Source organism: Aspergillus bombycis, assembly GCF_001792695.1.
Source record: "Aspergillus bombycis strain NRRL26010 chromosome Unknown contig00109, whole genome shotgun sequence".
Classification (NCBI taxonomy): Eukaryota; Fungi; Ascomycota; class Eurotiomycetes; order Eurotiales; family Aspergillaceae; genus Aspergillus; species Aspergillus bombycis.
In genome coordinates, this window is record NW_019170111.1 from 37,574 (window position 1) to 58,342 (window position 20,769).

Here is a 20,769-nt window from a genome sequence, read left to right on the forward strand (position 1 = left end):
AATATCGTACAGTTTGTATCTGCAAGTCTTCCGTAGAAGAAAGAAGTCCAAGGGATACTACTGGGAGGATCGTGGCTCTCCAAGAAGGGAAGATTAGGACGAGGAGTAATAAAGAGACGCCACCAATCAGGAACAGCCGTTGAATAAGTTGCCTTCTTCGTCGCAGAGCAGGTTGTGAACGCGGTTGGAAGCTGGCGATCGACGGCGCAGAGTCAGCAAAACATCGTTAATTGGTGGGAAACATTAAGCGATATTGTGCATCGCCCATTCAAAAGGTTAATGAGTGGGATGCGATGGCGGCCGTTGCTTACCGGTGGGGAGAAATGGAAAATGTGCTGCCCTGCCCGCGAGGGTAGGCAGCATAGCCGTTGGTGAAGGCGTGATGCCTGTTCATCTCTCCAAAGCCAGTCGCATCAGTAGCTTGAAAATCGGTCCTGAAGACAAAGGAACCTTGGGGTTCCTAGATCTAAAGGAAACCACTGGCTTGACTTCCTGTTTCCCACCTAAGCCGATGCGACTGCGAGGCGGGAGGCGTAAGATTAACTGCACTACGGAGCGACAAAGGATCACAGACCCCTGGAGGAATTTCAAAGATATAATGAAATAAGGAAGGGAAAATGGCGACAAAAGAAGGGAAGGGAGATGTCAAGACTCGAAAAGGTCTATGTAGCATTAACTAAAGGTCGCCCGTCCAGAGCGTCGGAACCAAGCGTTTAGGTGGTTTCAGTGCAGTAGCGCCTGGGCGGTGATTCGCCTCCAAGTACAGAGAGACCCTTGTCGAGTTCTCTGCCCGTCATTACCGAATCCGGCGGTAGGCCAACTCCTGCCCGTTTGCAGACATGCAACCGTCTTCAATTCTTATCAGTACTACGATTAGTATCAAAGTTCCCTGGCACACCGATCCATACTTGGCAGCCTCATCGTGCTTTTATATCTATACCACCAATGATCTATTTACAGAAAACCGATCAAATCCCGATGCTCCCGATAACACTTGATAAGCAACGCATGAAAAAGAGCCCAACTCCGGAGAATGCTAACCATCGCTATCCAAGCCAAAAGAAATCGCATATACTAACTCGCCCATTCTCAATTGATCCGTGATATCCTGGACTGGGGAGACCCCATACCCTTGACACCGATCTCAATTTGTCCCATCAGCTTCTTAAGCAATGCCTCCATTTTAGGCGGGTCTCGAAGCACCGGAATGACGGATCCGGCCTCGTAGTCGTTGTCCAAGATATAATATCGCTCCCTTCCCCATTGCTCCACAGTATCTCTCTGGAATGCGACTTTTGTGATTACCTTGGCTGGGACACTAGGGTTATTAATGGCACTTTTAGAGAACACCCGCAGGAATGGCCGGAGTCCAGACCGCGTCTGGTGTGCCATTCGGACCGACCGAGGTGCGTTCTCCGTTAAATGGCTCTCTCCTGTCAATCCACCGGGATCCAGGGTAAATATGTTCAAGGGAATTTTGCCATTCTAAGAATTGAACCCTGGTTAATCGGGGCCCTCAAGGCAATGGCGAGATGTTGCAGGTCAACTTACGAGTACCAGACTCCGACGCAAGGCGTACATGGCCGCGCTCATGATTAATTTGCTACTTCCAAAGCGTGCATTCCCTTCCTTCGAGGACAATGGCGTCCCCGGTTGTTGATTTCCAAAATCATGTTTGTCGAAATAATCCAAAGAGCCTTTCGACATGGATGAGCAACCAACGTTGATCACCCTCACTCCGCCGTTTGGTGTTCCATCGCCCGCTCGGAACGCCTCCAGCAAACCGATGGTCAAGAGGAACGGAGCAATACAGTTGGTCTGGTAGACGGGATCGAATCCATCTCGTGTTACTTGGTCGGCGATGTAGGACGCAACAGCAGCGCAGTTAATCAGCAGTGTCACCGGAGGGATCTCTTTGTTTTGCACCCTTTCCACTGTATTCTCTGTAAAGCTGATGACGGAGTTGAAACTTGTCAGGTCCACTCTTGCTACTTCAATCGACCGGGGTCCGATCAAACGGATCTTGTCTCTCAGTTCTTTGACGCTATCGGAGCGGATATCCCGTGCCAGTAGTAGCAGATGCACAAAAGGCTGCGCTTTGGCGATGGCGATGGCTATTGAAGATCCAAGTGACCCATTTCCCCCAGTGATAATCGCTGTACCAGAAAGCGGAGTCGCCATGAGAGGATATTTCTTATTCGTGAATGCGTGAAATGATTATTATCCAAGAAAAAAACGAATCAAAAATAAAAATAAAAGCAGCGAGCGACGTAGTAAGTAAATATGTCAGCAGGGCATGCTTTGTAAATAATCTGAAACCCAGATGCGACCCACACACCCGACCGACAACTGAAAGAGCAATCTGAACAAGAAAAGGAGAATGAGAATTTAGAAGAAGAAAAAAAAAAGGTCAGATTATATTGAAGATGATTGACAAATTATACTAAAACTTGATTAGATCAAAGCATTGCGTCCCAACAAGGTACTAACCCCGGGGCCTGAAGCTCGCGTCAGCGAGAGTACAGCTTAGGGGCGAAGAAAAAAAGAAGGAAAGAAAAAAAAAGACTAATTCCAAGATCAGAGATTGATACGATGGAGTATTTCCAAGAGTCAAAGCGATCTGACCCGTCATTCAGACCCTTCGAGGCAATAGAGAAAGCCAACCGCGATGAAACTTCAAGTGGGGGAGAGTTCGGATGAGGTCCACTTGGGAGCAGTAAAAAAAAGAACCAGAGAAAAAGCAAAAAGTGGGTAGGTGAAAAGGCAACAAGAAAGAGCGTCCGCAAAGCCAGGAGACAATAAGCGGTTGGGCGATATTCCTTGTTGGCGTTATTAGAGCCTGGATTGTTGTCAAGTAAATCTTTGTATTGTATCCCAAAGACTTGGACGATGGTAAAGTAAGACGGGATCTGGATCGACTCATGCGGCTGATGGACCATTCAGATCTCTGGGAGACAGCGGATGAAAGTTTGTTCTCGACGGTGGTGGAGGCAAAATGAGCAGCCAAGATGTGTCACGACGGTGTACATCAACGACGTGGTGAGACTTCTGTTGCACTGGTGTCTTGGTTTTAATTCCATTGACTTCCGTCTACGAGTCAGTATTTCGTTTTCAGCACCAAAGAGGACGTACGCAATGTCGCCATACTCCGTAGACTCACTCCATGGAGTAACGTTACTTTTCTCCTTTCCCTCCTCCCCCTTTAATGCACTGCCCCCGTCTCCCACTTGAGTGAATTTTGTTACTACTAATATAGGCTATCTCAGAAGTCCCCATCAACTACCGACAGAGTAGGGAGTAGTATACAACACATCAACTCGGATCTATCTATAGAATCCCGCAAGTGGCGTTCCGTTACTACCGACGAACGAATGAACGCCTGTTCATCCTGCAGCCACAACAACCGCTACTTAGCCCTTACCTAGTCCCAATCGTGTCTCATCCCGGAACCGAACCGTAAAATTCACGACCAAGCTAGAAGAAAGATTCCCCCTAAGCTGCATAGCTTACCTACTAGCGATCTCCCCTGCCCATTTTTAAGTGGTTTTTCGGCCAACAATATACCCGGATGGCGGTGTCCCCCTCTCCAATTGGACAGACCCGGCTTAACCCTGAGGTTATTTCGACCTGAGGAACTTCAAGCGATGGTTTAGTTCGGGGGCTAGAATTCTTTCCAAAAGTACTGTCAGCCGATGATACCTTTCCTAAACTTGTTCGGTACTTGTTATTTGACTAATGTGGCTGGGCCATTGGAAATAAAAAAAAATGGTGTCATTTATGCAGTAAGAGAGGGGACCTTCTGGTTCCGGGGCCTTGGGCCAGACTGAGCCCTTGCTGTCGTGCTTGTCACGTTCATTGGTGTGGTTTTGAATTCGTATGTCTTGGTCTTCGTATCGAAACACGTGTTTGCTTATACTGCGTTGTTCAGATATAATATCACCGCCGCTAGTATCCTGTTGTGGGTTTCTTGCTGACATTGTGTGCTTGTGAATCGTAGTACTATGGGTAGGTGCTAGTAGGGCTGACTTGTTTCCTTTCTTTTGCCTCCTTTCTTCCGGTTTCTGCAGGTCTGGATTCGTGAGGTGGGCTGAGTGGGGAGCTGAAGAACGTGCAAGGGTGTACCATGCTCCGTCCAGGATACCGACCCAATTCGGTAAATGGCTTGCGTCGGAGAAATTGCGATTCCAGCTCGTGATGGTTTGGATTCGAATTGTAGCTTGACTTGCGCATACTATCTGGAATTCTGGATATCTACAATGTGGGAGACCTTCCTCGCTGACATGACCCCGAATAGATCAGGCGGATACATCGATTAAAATCTTGACATGCTTATCCCGCTCATTAATCAACGCCTCGAACCCCTTTTCTACAATCTCCTCCATACGGATCTTACTAGTGATCATAGAATGGGGCTTAAGCTTGCCTGTCCTGCAATGTCAGCAATCTAAACAAGAACGTGGGAGCAAACATTGGCATAGTGCCCACATACCCGATGCGATGGCATCAATAACAGCCTCAAAATCGTCACCATCAAAAATCGCCGACCCGATGATGTGCTTCTCCGACCCAACCAGCTCCCACGCATCAATCACCGGCTTCTGTTCCCACAGTGACACGACCGTCACCGTGCCTCGGGCTCGGACCCCCTTCAGTGCAGTATCGAACCCGGCTTGCACGCCGGAACATTCGAAGGCGATGTCTGCCCCCGCGTCGCACGACAGCGAACGCACTCTCGCCTCGATGTCTTCCGTTCGCGGGTCCAGCACGTCCGTGGCGCCCAGGGTCTCGGCGAATCGGCGTCGCTGCGCTGACACCTCGGCTACTACTATGGATTCGATGCCGTGGGCCTGAAGTACTTGCACAATGGCGAGTCCGATGGGGCCTCCCCCGACCACGAGGGCAGTGCGAGCTGTTGCCACAGGGCTGCGCGTCACGGCGTGCCAGGCTACGGTGAGAGGCTCGACGAGGGCTACATACATCCTTAGCTTAACACCCAGTCTATAACATAAGATATCTATACTTACCTCCGAGATCAAGCGGGATCTCATTCGGTAACAGTCTTGCCCGTTCTTCCTGCACAACGACATGGTCCGATAGACCCCCGGAATTACCTATTACTCATTCATCAGCGAGGAGTCAACGGTGGCATCGAGTAACAGTGTAGCTCAAAGGAAAAGAAATAAAAATGCCCCACAAACTCACTGCTATATCCAATAAACCCCAAGTTCCGACAACAGTTCACCCTCCCTTGCACACAGCGCGCACAAGTCCCGTCATACAGGTTCGGCTTGACAGCCACGCGATCCCCGACTTTCACTCGCGTAACGCCTGCCCCGACTTCCTCAATTGTGCCACTAAACTCGTGGCCTAGCGTTACGGGAAGTGTTGCGTTGGTGATTGGGTGCGGGGTTTGGGGGACGGTTGAGGGGCCGGCGAGGTACTCGTGGAGATCTAGGTTGAATCAGATAGGTGCTTCTCTTTCCCACTAGATATGATGGAAGGGCTAGGCGTCTATATCATGGGAGTGTAGTACGTACCGCTTCCGCAGATACCAACGAAAGCAGGTCGGATCTGGTTTTCTGTTAGTTCGTGGGAATGATGTTGGGTATGAATTGATCGTGTTGGTGTGTGATTTTCACCTTCACTTGGTCATTTTGACAGACGGGCTCTTCGATCTGGTCAATGCGGATGTCACCGCGTCCGTGGAAGCGAACGGCTCGCATTATGAACTATGCAATTCGATGTGGAGGAGGGCTGATCAATAGGGGTTGTATCTGGTTCTCACGGTGCGGTCCTCAGATATGTTACATATATAACTTTCATGGATTGTCGAAAGGAAATGGGGGTTCGGGATAACATGGGGTATTTCCGGATCTAGAGGCGCTTCTCCGCTACTGAGATGTGGAGGAGTCTGCGGGGCAGAAGTGGGATTGATCTCGAAGATGCGATTATTTGGGAGATACGGCGTAACAGTAGTAGCACCTTAGTGGTATATGTACATTCGCGGAGAAGTAAGTTACAATGAAAGATTGGAAGACTGAAGTCACGTTAAACATTGTTGCTTTTACTGCCATACTATGCACGCAAGTAATTTTATATCCATACCATTCATAAATAATTGACGGACTTTCTGATCTAGAACTGTGCTCGGTGTTGTTTCTCTCTTTCTTTTTGATCTTGATATATGTAGTGGTAATTCTCCTTTACCGAACGGTAGCTCCCTTCAGGCTCTTGACAGTGCAAACGCCTCCCTGGGTAACAAGTTTGCCCAGGGCAGGCTTGCCTTCCAGGCCCTGCACAGCAGGGACAGCGCTAGCCTCGAAAGCAACCTCGAGGTCATCGGTAGTTGTGAATCCGGGCTGGTAGGTCTCCCAGACCTTCTTCTTGGGGTTGAGCACCTTCTCGGGCTCAGCGTCGTTCCAGCCCTCAAAGTACACCCGGGATCCGGCCGGGGCATCAGCAGGAGGAGTAACGAGCTCAACAGGACCAGCGTGGGAGTCCTCGCCTTCTGCGACACGGGGGGAGGCTGCGAGAACCATGGCTGCGGACTTGATTCCACGCATGGTGACGGGCTTAAGGTTGCAGACGGCGATGATCTTACGGCCTTGCATTTCCTCCAGAGGAACAAGTCCGTTCAGACCCGAGCACACGGTACGGACAGTCTTGCCAGTAGCCTCATCCAAAGAAGTGTTATCAGAGCCGGGGGCATCACCGCAGTCAATAGTCGAAACGTAGAGGGAGTCGGCATTGGGGTGGTTGATGGCGCGAAGAATGTGGCCAACACGGAGGTCGATGGCGCATGGAGAAGGGGGGGCAGCGGGAGCGGGAGCAGGCTTAGCCTTAGGCTGCTTCTCCTTCTTTTCCTTCTTCTCCTTCTTGGGCTTGCCCTCAGCTGCAGGGGCTGCTTGCTCCTTAGCAGCTTCGGGCTTACCCTTTCCAACGACGAGGGGCTTGCCCTCAGCCGGAGCGCCGGCATTCTGGGCAGCAGCCTTCTCCTTCTTCTTGCGCTCCTTCTCTTCCTTAGGGTCCACGGGCTTGGGCACGAAGCGCACATCATTCACATCAATGGCAATCTTTTCCTCCTCGGGAATCCGGAGTGCGAACAACCGGCTGTTCTGTACGAAATCAATGTGACGCACAATGTGATGGTAGCCCTGCTCGCCGGTACGCTCCTCCGGGCTCCATTTCTCCACTAGAGGGGCCAGAAGAGCGTACGCCGCGATATCAGCAACGGAAGGCTTTGACCCGAGAATGGTGGTGCGCGCGGCCAAGTGACCATTCAGCTGTCCGAGGATGGTTGTGACGACGGGCTTCTCATCCTTGGTAAGAGCACCCTGGAGGCCAGAGATCGTTCCCAGCCATTGCTTAATGTCGGCCTCTTCCGGGGCGGAGAAGGTGGTCTGTGGGAAAATCTTGGGCGAGACGGTCAAAAGATCGGTCTCGGTGGCATCGGGAGAGACAGCGGTGGGGTAAGAGCGGTAGATGAGGGAAAGGAGGGAGGACTCAGGAGCGGAGTTGATAGCCATTTTTGCGAATGGGCGGACGCGAGACAAGGGAAAAGATGAAGTGGTGGGCGGACGAGGAGGGGCAACAGAAATGATTCCCAAATGCAGTCCCAAAGGTCGAACCAACCGCGGGGTTCTTCTTGCGGCCCGCAGAAGGGTCACGCCAGGCTTAAAGGGAGACAACTTGACTTATTTCCACCAAGATCCCAGACAATGGGGATCTTTTCAATACGTAAAGGGTATTCTTTAAATGATATTCATGAATCTAATCTAGTTGGAAAGAATACAACACGCGATGTCCTTCTTGAATTGTACTTGCGAGCTGTTCAAGGGCGTGTTTTTTTCTTTTCATTTTTTCTGCTGCTTCTCGAGCTCCTAACCAGATTCGGTTAGGAGTTTAATACATGACTCAGCATTCCAAAACAGCGTTTATTTAAGCATACTATTTAATCTTCGATTCACGATGATAGTATCCGTACTCCGTTCTTGGTGTAGATCCTCTTAACCCTTCTCAACTTTAATCGATTATTCGGGGATGACATACTACTTCTTATGGGCAACGGACATCATCCGCAATTGGGCAGTGTTTGGCTTCCATTGGTCCATAATCTGATCTTATCTCGGGTCTAACCCGCTGATAAAGAAAGAGAATATTTGTATACGGAAATGTTATATTCTATACTCTATCTGCCAATACTTGTCGATTAATGTGACCAAAAGCCAACATATCCGAACTATTTTGGAGTTGCAACTCCCAGGGAAGGTCCCCGCATGTCGAAGACCACAAAGAAGGCCTTCAGGAACACATCGCCGAGGATTTGCATCGAGGACCCTTGGTTAGATTGAACACCTCCGAAGCAAACTAAGACTTGTCAGCAATAATTCGACAGAATTTGAAATATGAGAGCTCACCCTTTCCGCCGGTCGTCTTGTTAATACCAACCTCGGAGAAATTGATCAGGTTGCCTGGAACGGTCGCCAGATGCTTAGATCCTATCGCAACTGAAATACTAGGAAGCGAGGCATTGCAGGGATAAATGTAACCGCTAGCGCTGCTGGCAAAAATTGCACCTTCAATCTTTGCATAGTAGGCGTCCACCACTTCCTGGCTGAGCAGCATAAGCGAGGTTCCGGTATCCGCAATGGCAGTAGGGTTTTCTTTGATGTTTTGTATATCTCCATCCGCAATAGCAAACTTCGCCAATTCGAACTGCCAAAATCCATTGGAGGAGTCCACGCTCACATTTGCGATGTCGCCCTGGTACTTGTCGTGATCAAGTATGCCGAATTCGTACTCGCCAACGCCGTTGGCTTTGAGGGACGCTGTCAGAACAGGCTCCTGCAAACTATCGGCGATGTTATCGAAAAAGGTTTTCTGCTGCTTAGGCTTGACAGTGTTGAGGGATGAGAATCCCAGTCCCACTAAACCGTTTGAAGTGGCGTCTTCAATGAAAGCGCTGGATACCGTATCCGGAATGCCAATGGCTTGGTCTTTGACAATGGCCCCCCCAACATTGACAATATCCGTACCCACACCACCGTACGCATACGAGGCATCGCCGTAAGAGATGTTGAAAGTAGCTCCCTCCATTTTCTTGAATGTAGAAGAGTTGGAAGGGTTATACACTGTACGGCCCATTTGAGCTTCTTTTGGGAGCTCCGTATTCATCACCCAACTGTAGATCAACTGTCAACGGCTAGAACCAACAGGTTTTTAAGGAACTGCACTTACAAGTCGGCAGAGCCAGTGTCAAAGTTTAGGACAAGTTTTTGACCACCGATGGTGACGGGAGAGACAAATGCAGCATCGCCCAGGACTGAGGCGGCACTGACAGCACCCTTTTGGTCCGGCTCGGTGACATCTTTCTTCGCAACGACAGCGCTCTTTGCCGCTATGGGTTCGAAATCATCCAAATCAATCCCAAGGTCCGTTGGCACAATACCAAATTTCTCGTATGCTCGGCGCAAAGCTGTTGGGCCATGGACAGGCTCATTTCCGCGCCGTACCCGCTCTACCTTAAAGGACCTGCCTTTAAGTTGAGATTTTGAGCCCGATGGAAGCGAAAGCACGCCGCAGGCGAGAGACAAGGTAATCAAAAAAGACAGAAGAAATCTCATGGTGGCGATCCTGTGCTGCTTCTGAGGTTGTAATGAGTGATATTAAGCCTCTGCTGGAGGGGCTAGAAAAATGATGTTTCTTTACAAAGAAAGAGTATATGAATGAAACGAAGGTATATACCAGGGCCAAGTGCCTGACTTGGACGCCTGTATATCAGAAAACAAAGCTGAGAGAAGAAAGGCCGGTCTTGCAAGCAAGGCACTAGGGGCTGAATTAGAATGGTTTAGTTGGATATCTAAGAAAGAGAGCAATTAAAAAGTAAACCGTACAAAAATGGGAAGAAGGGGAAGGTGAAAGAAAAAAAAATGACAGCAAAGGCATGGACTTCAGAAGCAGCCAGATGGAGCCATTTTCGAGATATACTACGGAGCACTTTGTGTGTAATCGTCCAAGACTTCTGAGACGCTTATATGGTCCACTCATAGGGGCCAATAGACCATCCATCGTTCTACTGGAAGGCTTGGAAGCATCCTATACTGGATCCACTCGAAGGCGAGTCCAAGAATTGAATGGCATGAAAGGAGCCAATCCACAGCGACGTGACGTTAGCTGTAGGGAGGGGACGGTCTTGGTACCTCGCTCGTTAGTCAATATGGCTGACACAGTGGTTTGACGGGTCAGTGTTTGGATTGGCATGGCAAACCTTAGGCATTGCGGCTGTGGATATCACAGCCGCGGCAGCCACTCAAGGCTTGGGAAGCTAAAGCACGGAGGTAAGGTTTTTGAAACACCCGAACTGCTAACCCACCAGCGGCAAACTTCACAACCAATCAGCTTCTCCAAGTATTGTTTCAGCTTGTCCACCTGAAGCAACGTTGCCTCCAACGGTCTGGCCATTCACAGCGGTGTCGGCAATCGAGTCACTCTTACACCAGTACACTTGAGGTCCCATAAGACGCGGTACGGACAGGGATAATTTTTCCCCAGAAAGACTCATGGAAACATACGATTGGCTTTTTGTTAATGCTGGGGAATAGTCGCTTGAAGTTCCACAGACATGATTGGCTTTTCACAAAATCTGATAGGTACAATCTAGCGCTTTTGGACACGGAGAGATCTCGACTGGCCGAGACCCAAGACTACTCCGAAGCCCTACTTATCTGCCTGCGTACCACATAGATTGCGTCAACATTGTGGATAAAATCTGCAGCCATGAATAGCGGACAGTCCTTTTCGAAGACCTGTCCAATCAACGGTCGCTAGGATTTAGACACCAAAGACGAGTTGATTCCCGTTTCTTACTCACAAGGAAGCTTGGGAGAAGTTAAGAAGTGAAATTTCACTTTCTAACCAGGGCCAAGAACTATCTATAGTTTGGGTAACGTCGATCAACAGGGTGCCCAATTTATACATAACAATTTTGCCAGTATAGTCATGCTTGGCAGTGCCGATTCTCTCCTCATAAGGTAGGTGGCAGCCCTGAGAAATCCCTGGTGGAGCATCATGGGGTGGATTAGGGACGGGACCGACTTGTCCCTCGATTTCAGCGCTGCGCATTTTTAAGGCTTGGCCCTTGACCGTGTACAACGTACTCTACGGCACGATACAAGCTGGGAGCGCCGGTCGCCGCCACTGGTCTGGAAGCTGATGCTCTCGAAGCAAAACGCAGTAACTAGTTAACTACTCATGTTAATTTGATAACCTCGAATGATTTGCAGTGGTATCAATCGTTTGTATGCCAGAAACGCCAAAGTCTCGAAGAGTTTTAACCCCCAATGCAACCACGCTTGAAAACAAAGATGACCCGAAAGGAGAAAATGCAATCATCACTCTACTGTATCATCTGGTAGCACAGTATCAGGGTTTTCTCCAACCAACTGTCCAACCGCGCGCACCACCTGCTTGATAGCCTTCGCCGCCGGGCTATCAGGGAAGCCATCTACAAAGCTTTCACCGTAATCACAGGCCATTCCGATTCTGGGATCGAGAGGGACTGCCCCTAGGAATGGGATGCCCATCTTCTTCGCTAACCGCTTACCACCGCCCGTCGTAGCCCGGAAAATCTGGCTTTCAGTGTTGCAGTTCTTGCAGACAAAGCCACTCATGTTCTCAACTAACCCCAAAACTCGAATACCGGCTTTGCGGCAGAAGTCAATCTCTTTCCTAACATCTAATAGAGATACCTCCTGCGGTGTAGTGACAACGACAGCACCGTCAACTCCCGAATCCTTTAGGAGAGAGTTGACGGACAGATGCTCATCCGAGGTGCCCGGTGGAGTGTCGATGATGAGATAGTCCAGCTCACCCCAGTCCACATCCTTCAGGAACTGTTTGATCAGACCATTCTTCTTTGGTCCTCTCCAGATTACTGCATCGTCCCGATTGGGCAGCATGAACTGCACGCTCATTGCGCCTAGGTTGTCGGTCACCCACACCGGACTCCAGCCTGCGTTGCTCACGTGGATTGTCTCCGATTCCACCCCCATTAGCTTTGGAATCGAAGGTCCAGTGATATCGGTGTCCATCAAGCCAACCATCGAGTCGGGGTTCGCTGAAAACGCATGGGCGAGAAGAGAGGAAAAGGTTGACTTGCCAACCCCACCTTTCCCCGATAACACAAGGATCTTGTGCCGGACCTGGGAGAGCCTCTCTTGGATGATAGGAATATCGGGGTCGGGACCTTTCGGGGCAGAAGCACAAATCTGTTGATTGGGGCATCCAGCGCAGGCATCACCTTGACCTGCCTGCTCCGACTCAGGGCCAGGGCAGTGCTCTGGAGCTGATTAGTAAAACATAGGGAAAGATTACCTCCGCTCGAAGAAGCACAAACATACCTGGCTCTGGAGCAACTAGACTCGGCGACATCATGTAATATTCTCCCCCCAACTATTACTCTAATATAGAAAAAAAAGGATATGAAGAACTTGTGCAAACGCAGCTTTTGATGGAAACTTAGATCAAAGTGGCGGAAGAAATGCTTGATAATCGGGTTTGATTAGATAAGGTTACTAGCTTACAAACCCTCCAGTAGCGATTGGGTATCTCTACGTGCGGTGTCGGAGTCTTCAGTAGTAGCGATATCATAAACCCTCAATGAATTCCCTTCGATAATATACAAGTAATTAAAATGACTGAGCAATGATTCCTTCATTGACGATGCAACGCTCGTTGTGAACTTCGGAAAGAGCGGGTGACATGGATTCCGGGATGTGACATGATACATCCGATCCTCCACGAGTGGATGAGGGGTAGAGAGGGGCAGAATCCCAAGACTGCGAGAAACTGAATATGTTCCTGACAAAAAAGGAAACTAAACAAGGAGGGTGGGGGCCTACTACATGAGATATTCTACACAGAACTAGTAGTACTCAATACAGCATACCTCACACTATAACGAAATAATTCCAGTTATATTTCTAGCCAGGCTTTAGTTATAAGTCATTAGGTTTTAGTAATCGTTACCTAGCGGTATGTAGCGCGATGTCTGAAGTACTTTCTTGCAAAAGATAAACTCCTTTATCTGATCTGACATCCGTGGATCAATGTCAGGTATCCTCTACAGGAACTACCCTCGATATCCTATTGACCAGCCAACAGGGACAACTGGGGATATATCCTACGGGAAAGACACCATGCTACTAGGACTTACCAACTGCATGCGGAGGAAACCTTTAGTCTAACTCGAATTACGTTGGTTTTGATGACGATCTCTTTGGACTACGTTTATTCCCTCGGAATGCAGGCCTCCGCTAAAGCGATATGCAATGGAACTAACGACGTCCGATATGTGAAAGAAATAGCCGGTTGACTCGAATACGGTATATCTGAGAGAGGGGTGAAATGCAATGTCAGAACCTAAAAGAGCCCAGTCAACCTCCATGATATCATCGCCAGGCTATCCCGGTGGCCCAATAAACAAGGAACCAGACCCCAACGGTTAGATCTTGAAGAATGCGAGGCAGAGTATCGCTCACTGTCAGCGGAAGGAACCCAATCCCTCTGTCTTCAAGTTCCCATCGCATTGCCATCCATACTTGAAGTGCAGAATGCATGCATATGTAGGTGCATGATAATTCTCATGCACACAGACACATCTCAACATATATCCGGATGCACATATAGATGTAGTTAATATAAATTAATAAAGAAAAGGCAAGATTCAGAACGCAAAGCCTCTTTGTCTTGTTCCTGTTCCAGCCCTCCAGACAGCACCTGCTACGTCCGTGCTTGCATAAGGAGGTGCATACGCATATGCAGCTATCCATGTCCTGGATTATAATACGCCAACATCTCGTAGGTAATATTTCCATTAATGCGAAAAAGAGTTGTATCCAGTGAGAAACACTACAGGATTGGTGGTATCCGCAGTTACCGCACCAGGTTATAATCCAGTGGATCGGCCTCCTACCACGTACACAGTACATGGATTGATGTTGTGTGGAACAGATTAGGTGAGGATCTACCGTGGAGGAGAACGTGATGCTTGACCATACATTGGCTGAGGACAATACCACTTGACACCTACAATGTCTAGAGTCTAGATAACCATGCGACCAGTTACCAATTTACTGAATTAATGCCAAGCCTTCACAGGCATCTTGTTGAGCATTTAGAGGGTGGTCTAGAAAAAATTAAACAGGAACATATCTAACGGGAAAAGGGAAAGGGTGTCAGGGTTCACGGGATCCCAATGGTGTACGGGAAGCGACGGTCATTCTTCCCCATTCCGGGCCATTCTGCCCTTGCCAACTGGAACCCGCACCACCGTCATGATTGGCCTTGCCTGGCCACTAACCACTGCTGTTGCTTTCCCCAGTCCACGAGTTCCACTTCTGCCATTTTGCTATGGATCGAGGCGCTGCTCCCTGGTGCTGTCTTGCGCACTCTTGTCTCAACGTTTCGCTAAAGGAATAAATTGGAACAATTTGCCAACTCCCTCACAAGAAAAAAAAAACCTCTCTTCTCTCCAAATCTTCCCATACGACCCAATTCTTCACCTTTTGCTCACACCCTGGTTTATGTGTTCTAACTACAGCAACAATTGACCTTACCTAACTACTACTACACTGGAAAGCACGGTGGAGCTGCGCCTCACATGACGCAGACCAATCATAGACATAAATAAACCCGCCCTGCTCCCTCTCACATGCTTTTGCCCCTACACTGGAACGCTCGCCGCTCTTTCAACATTTTGTTCTGCTGAGTCTCAATCATGGATCGTGGACTTTCAACAAGCACCCGAATCGATGATGAAGGCCTTCGGGAGAGGAATGTGGCCTCTCAGTCCATCTCGACTCTTAGTCCCGAGGCTCTTACGGCCACCGGTGACGTAGAGCTCAAGGACAAGGCTGGTAAGGACTGCAAGACATTTGGTCGGACACCTGATGGTACCGGTACGTGGTTTTCTCAAGATTCGATCCCTATTATATGCATTGGTTACATACCCTTATTGGGTATGCGCGATTGTTGTTGTGCGCCTGTCATCGCGGATAGATAAGCTAACTCGTGCCCCTCGACAGTATTCACGGTGCCGCAAACTCATGACATGGTCTCTCAACTCCTGTCGCCCTCGGAACCAAAAAATCTTTCTGACGTGATTGTTCTCGCAATCCTTGGTGCTCACATATTTCTTCTATGGCAGCTTCCTACCGGTGCCAAGGTGCCTGTTTTTGCCATTATCTACCTTTTCTGGCGTTCGGCATACAACGCTGGAATTGGATGGCTTCTTCACAATCAATCTCACCACAAAACACTGGTCCGCTGGGCTGAGAAAACCAAGGTCTTTGTGAATCCCGCTACGGGCAAGAACCCACATCCTAACCTGTACAACTTTTTTAAACGGGAGCTGGAAACTAAGATCCCCAACGACTATTCATTCGATAAAGCCCCAATTGAGTATAACACATGGCTCGTTTTTAGACGGCTTGTGGATCTGATACTAATGTGCGACTTCGTGTCATACTGTCTTTTTGCGATAGCTTGTAGTCACCACCCTGTCAACGAGAGCGTGTTGATGACTGTCTTGCGATGGTCCGCCGGCATCGTGTTGGTGCTGTTCAACCTTTGGGTCAAGCTCGACGCTCATCGGGTGGTAAAGGATTTCGCTTGGTACTGGGGCGATTTCTTTTATCTCATTGACCAGGAACTTACGTTCGACGGCGTCTTCGAGATGGCACCCCATCCAATGTATTCGGTTGGCTACGCTGGCTATTACGGTATCTCCCTGATGGCCGCGAGCTACAAAGTGCTTTTCATTTCTATAATCGCCCATGCGGCCCAATTCGCTTTCCTAGTGCTTGTCGAGAACCCACATATTGACAAGACGTACAATCCTCCTCCGTCCCGCAAGCGTCCAGCAGAGCAGGAAACTGGATCTGTCTCGAGCCGCACTACCGATTCTCCCATTGCGCCAGCGCCAGTTGATGAACAAATTCCCCACGCGCCAACCCTTTCAAGCAGCCCACCGCAGTCAGTCCACAATCTACTAGGGCTCCACAACCTGGACCTGTATCGGATAACGGATACTTCATCCGTCCTTATCCAATTCCTCGTATTCGCTCTCACAGTTTTGACACCCTCTACACCTTGGTACCAATTTCTTTTCGTAGCTAATGCTGCTGTATGGAGACTTTGGTTCTCGATCGGTGTTGGGTATATGCTCCATCGCCAGTCGAATCACAAGGCGTGGACCCGGCACTTCGTTAAGTATGGTGAAACTCCTCAGGAAGCATGGAATCAGTGGAAAGGCACATATCATTTGAGTATGATCATGTGCTATGCCAGTTTCATTGCTGCAGTATGGAAGATGTACAACTTTCCTGCTGACTGGGGGTATGGCCTGGTCTTGCTCCGCCATGTCTTGGGAGCCGGCCTCATTAGTTTACAGATTTGGACCTCGGTCAGCATCTATGAGTCTCTCGGTGAATTCGGCTGGTTCTACGGTGACTTTTTCTTTGATGGCTCATCAAAGTTGACGTATAATGGTATCTATCGTTTCTTGAACAACCCTGAGCGTGTACTAGGTCTGGCCGGCGTCTGGGGTGCAGTCCTTATCACCAGCAGCGGTGCCATAACGTTCCTGGCACTTCTCAGCCACATTCTCAGCCTAGCTTTCATCCAATTTATCGAGCGTCCGCATATGCAGAAGCTGTATGGCCAGAGTCTTCGACAGGATGCGGGGCTTGTTAAGAGCTTGAAAAAGTCGCTGCCACCAACTCTTAGACAGCTACACGGCAGCGTGGATAAGATCTTCGACGAGTCGTTCGAATTCATCGAAGAGATTATCGAGACGGCACGACCGAAACTTGCTAATGGTGTCAACACATTCGTGAAGGATACCACTGCACTCTTCCAAAATTACCCCGCCCGTGTCACCATCTCACGCATTGACGAAGATCTGGCCGGATATGATTCGCAGGACTATTCCCTAGAAGTTGAAGGCACCGATTCATCCTCTTTGGCCGAGTATGATCAAAGCACTGGTAGGGAGGGCGCTAACGCTCGCATGCCTCTTGATAGACGTGGTGACCTGAAGAACCTCGTGTTCGAATATGGTGCGCCGATTCAGGTCAAGTGGACTGCACCTTTAAATCATAGCAAGAAGGATTGGATTGGCTTGTACAAGGTCACCGATAATACGTCTCGTGAAGTCAGCCGGGTTTCCTCTCAAGGAAGGTGGATTGCCGTCAATGAAGGTGCCTATGATAACTTGACATGTGAAAAGGGAATTGTTAAAAGCGATATTGTAATCAAAGCTGCACCGCAACAGGATGGGGACAAGCGTGATCTTGCAACTGGCGAGGTTATATTCTCAGGTGATAAACTCTTTTGGACACAAGGCGTCTTCGAATTCCGGTATCATCATAACGCCAAGCATAATGTCATGGCAATCTCCAGACCGTTTGAGATTTGCATTAGCCGATATGAAGAGGAGGATGACCATGAACTTACACAAGCGTCCGTGGAGAGGAGCCTGTTACCCATCATCCGCAACTGCTTCGATCGGGATCCGGAGATCGCTCCGGAGGCCGTAGACGAGTCGTTCGGAAGCCTGGTGGATCGCGATGGTAAATTTGCTAAGCGAGTTGTGTTCGCCGTACACCAAATGTGAGTATTCTTTCACCTGTATAGCGATTTTTCTTCGCACACATACTAAGTTTTTGCCACAGGTTTGGTGTTGAATTCGCACCTGGAGTTGTTCAGGCTGATGGAACTGTCCACAACCTCGCCTGGAGGGTATGCAATGCAAAGAGGGTCCTGGTATGCATATATATATATATCTCTCTCTCTCCCAAATATTGCTGTTTAATCACTAACTTTTTGTCTTCTACAGGCTCCTTACAGCATGTCAAGGAACGGTGCGTCAACCCCGACTGAGAGGAAAGAGTAAGGTGTAAGAAAATACTCAGTGAGCCTCTAATCAACGATATGATATGCTTGATATGGGCCACGACAAACTTTTAGACATAGTTATGTCATGTCTACCTACGATTATTTCTCAGAAGACGCCTCTGCTTAAGGTTTATAGCAGTGAGGTAACATCATCAAAAGAAAGAGAATGGGCTGAGAAGCAATGGTGGTAAAGGAAGCGAGTGGAAAGGCTTGCCTACTTTTTCTGCATCCACGATGTAGTATTTAGTTATGCACTCTTAGTCCCGTACATATTGTGAAAATAAAATAGTACTAGTTTCCCTTACGACTAACGAGTCTACTGCAATAGATACAATGGATTGGAAAAATCTCGACGAAGCAATTGCATTATTTCTGCTAAATCTGGCCAACACATTTGTGTCTATATAGTTGTCCGGCACAAGTCTACAATCTGTCCAACTGTCAGCACAATGTGCTATCAAGAAGCGCAGTGTGTAATCATAAGAAACTACCCGATATACAAGGCAGTTGTAACGGATTGATCAGCCAAGCCGGTTAATTCATCCCATCCCCTGCCAATCGCTACCCCTCTCCAAGCCGTCAAAACGAACAGCAAGTGGAGGCATAGAAACAGACACAAGTCAAGCATAGCATACAAGACCAACAGAGACAGCGCGGATATACAACGATGAGCCCACTATCCGAAACTCCACAACCTTCCTCCCAGTCGTCACACCGTCTTTCGACGGCAGACAAATGGTCCAGTATCAGGGAGATGGATGGATGGATCATTGTATTAAACACTGCATGTTGATCGACGCAAGCTCGAGGGGAGATTCTCCAATGGAGATCATTGAATGGATTGACTAGTTGTCATCATAATGGTTGGGTGGTGGGTGTGTTTATGTGTGGTAAAGTTTTGCATACCTACTGGTTGTGTTGCTTTGTAGAGATGATGTGTAATACCTGTTATGGTACTTGAAGCTGTCAGCAAGTTGTTTCATGGAAACGTTGAATATATGACAATGTGTGAAGCTTCCAATGAAATCAGAAGGTTTGGTATGGTTTAGTTTTCTTCAATGTATTTGCAGAAGCAGAACTGAATAAAACTTTGTTTCATCACGGAAAGAATTTAGAAGAAAAAATTTTCAAAACATACCTTGTTAGTTTCAGATTCTGTGGGAGAATTCTGTTGCATAGTCCTGTCTAAACATTCAATGAGCATATAGCCAAGCATGTTGATCATAACAAAATGATTGTGTGAGATTATTGTCAGATGGTAGTGCATGTTGTTCAATGGCCCATTCGTTTGTCGCCGAACAGAAATTTTGGATAGTTTTCCTCATACAAAATGTGGTAGGATGTTGTAGACTGGATTGGAGACTCACAAATAAGAATGTTAGTACCGAGATACTATTGTTGCATCACGATGATCAAATGTTTAGACAAGACCACATCATTAAGCAGAAAACCTGTCGGTTGTTTGTGTGGGAAAGTAAGAAAGGAAGAAAGAGAAGAAGAGAAACGAAGAAGGGTAGAAAAAGGAAGGAAAAATTGGCGTCGACTCCACTTGCGCTACGCAGGCAAACAGAACAAACATCCCTCCAAAATTGTAGATTTCCGTTTCTGGGCTTCGAAACCAAGCTGACTTCAAGTCTTCAGCCTCAACGACGTATTTGCTCGTCGCATCCCTCATCAATTATTCCACTGGATGCCAAGTAATGTGTAATGACTGACCGAAGAAGAATCAATGGGCCGCCTAGCGGCACGAGGCCTGCAGTCTTTGCCTCGTCTCTAAACTCCGCCTCCGACATTGCGACTAGCCGACCACAACGTCAGAGGCAACCCAATGAGTTGCGGAAAATCTGTAAGATATATTACCCCTCTGCAACGGTGTATGTAGTGTTTGGACTCACATGGATTAAACTTAGTCTTGAAAACCGGCCTCATTCCTTCTGCTTCTGGATCCGCCTATCTTGAATATGAACCTTCGTCTTCTCTCGCCGCCGCACGCTCGTCACCCAAGTCTCTCATTCCCCCCTCCTCGGCATTGAAACTTGCCTGCACAGTCCATGGGCCGAAACCGCTCCCTCGCTCTGCTACATTCTCCCCCAACCTAGTTCTCACAACTCACATCAAATATGCTCCGTTCGCCGCCCGTAAGAGGAAAGGACATATCCGCGATGCCAGCGAACGTGATCTTGGAGTACACCTAGAGACCGCCCTGAGAGGGGTGATTGTCGCTGAGCGGTGGCCGAAGAGTGGACTGGATATCACTATCACCATCTTAGAAGCAGAAGATGATCGTTGGTGGGGCGATGCGCCCGACTCTCATGATGCTCCATGGGGGATGATGAACGTTCTTGCCGGATGTATTACAGCTGCGTCTGCTGCCATCTCTGACGCTCGCATTGATTGCCTTGATCTCATTGCTGGCGGTGTGGCTGCTATTGTCGCCGACGAATCAGAAGACGGCGAAGCCAAGCCGAAGTTGATGTTAGACACAGACCCAGCGGAACACCGGGCCATATTGTCCGCATGTGTGGTCGCTTATATGCCTTCCAGAGATGAAATTACAGAGATTTGGCTCAAGGGAGACAGCTCAAAGGCGCTGTTAGGACCTGATGATAAGCGTTCTGGACACGAAGCATTGTTAGACGGTGCTGTGGATGCGGCTCGAGGAGCGCATTCTGTTCTGGCTGAGGCTGTCAGAGAGTCTGCAGAGCGCTTTGCTGGTCTGGCCCCTGGGGGCGGTGCTACACAATAAAATGATCAAGATGAAATGTCATTGTATGCTCTAATATATCCTTTGTCAATTATCTTAGCCTTGAATGT

General features: G+C 48.6%; 6 protein-coding genes across 6 annotated transcripts; 1 reads left to right on the forward strand and 5 right to left on the reverse strand.

Moving 5' to 3' along the window:
- Nucleotides 1-1,089: 1,089 nt before the first annotated feature.
- Nucleotides 1,090-2,181, reverse strand: ABOM_010359 (glycosyltransferase family protein; the record flags this gene model as incomplete). Its single annotated transcript, XM_022537487.1, has 2 exons — nucleotides 1,090-1,485; nucleotides 1,552-2,181. The coding sequence occupies 2 exons, from the start codon at nucleotides 2,179-2,181 to the stop codon at nucleotides 1,090-1,092; spliced, it is 1,026 nt and encodes a 341-aa protein (XP_022385262.1).
- A 2,114-nt stretch (nucleotides 2,182-4,295) lies between these two features.
- ABOM_010360 (2,3-butanediol dehydrogenase) lies at nucleotides 4,296-5,723 on the reverse strand (the record flags this gene model as incomplete). Its single annotated transcript, XM_022537488.1, has 6 exons — nucleotides 4,296-4,423; nucleotides 4,490-4,969; nucleotides 5,025-5,111; nucleotides 5,203-5,451; nucleotides 5,538-5,571; nucleotides 5,640-5,723. The coding sequence occupies 6 exons, from the start codon at nucleotides 5,721-5,723 to the stop codon at nucleotides 4,296-4,298; spliced, it is 1,062 nt and encodes a 353-aa protein (XP_022385276.1).
- A 480-nt stretch (nucleotides 5,724-6,203) lies between these two features.
- Nucleotides 6,204-7,526, reverse strand: ABOM_010361 (putative cofactor for methionyl- and glutamyl-tRNA synthetases; the record flags this gene model as incomplete). Its single annotated transcript, XM_022537489.1, has 1 exon — nucleotides 6,204-7,526. The coding sequence occupies one exon, from the start codon at nucleotides 7,524-7,526 to the stop codon at nucleotides 6,204-6,206; it is 1,323 nt and encodes a 440-aa protein (XP_022385275.1).
- Nucleotides 7,527-8,239: 713 nt separating this feature from the next.
- Nucleotides 8,240-9,623, reverse strand: ABOM_010362 (pepsin-like aspartic protease; the record flags this gene model as incomplete). The annotated part of the gene is made up of 3 exons (XM_022537490.1): nucleotides 8,240-8,367; nucleotides 8,418-9,181; nucleotides 9,238-9,623. 3 exons carry the CDS (start codon nucleotides 9,621-9,623, stop codon nucleotides 8,240-8,242), a joined length of 1,278 nt encoding a protein of 425 aa, XP_022385274.1.
- Nucleotides 9,624-11,390: 1,767 nt separating this feature from the next.
- Nucleotides 11,391-12,429, reverse strand: nbp35 (Fe-S cluster-binding ATPase; the record flags this gene model as incomplete). The annotated part of the gene is made up of 2 exons (XM_022537491.1): nucleotides 11,391-12,337; nucleotides 12,399-12,429. 2 exons carry the CDS (start codon nucleotides 12,427-12,429, stop codon nucleotides 11,391-11,393), a joined length of 978 nt encoding a protein of 325 aa, XP_022385273.1.
- Nucleotides 12,430-14,776: 2,347 nt separating this feature from the next.
- ABOM_010364 (phosphatidylethanolamine N-methyltransferase) lies at nucleotides 14,777-20,701 on the forward strand (the record flags this gene model as incomplete). The annotated part of the gene is made up of 6 exons (XM_022537492.1): nucleotides 14,777-14,957; nucleotides 15,084-17,670; nucleotides 17,733-17,823; nucleotides 17,897-17,949; nucleotides 19,680-19,801; nucleotides 19,866-20,701. The coding sequence occupies 6 exons, from the start codon at nucleotides 14,777-14,779 to the stop codon at nucleotides 20,699-20,701; spliced, it is 3,870 nt and encodes a 1,289-aa protein (XP_022385272.1).
- Between the last annotated feature and the right edge of the window lie 68 nt (nucleotides 20,702-20,769).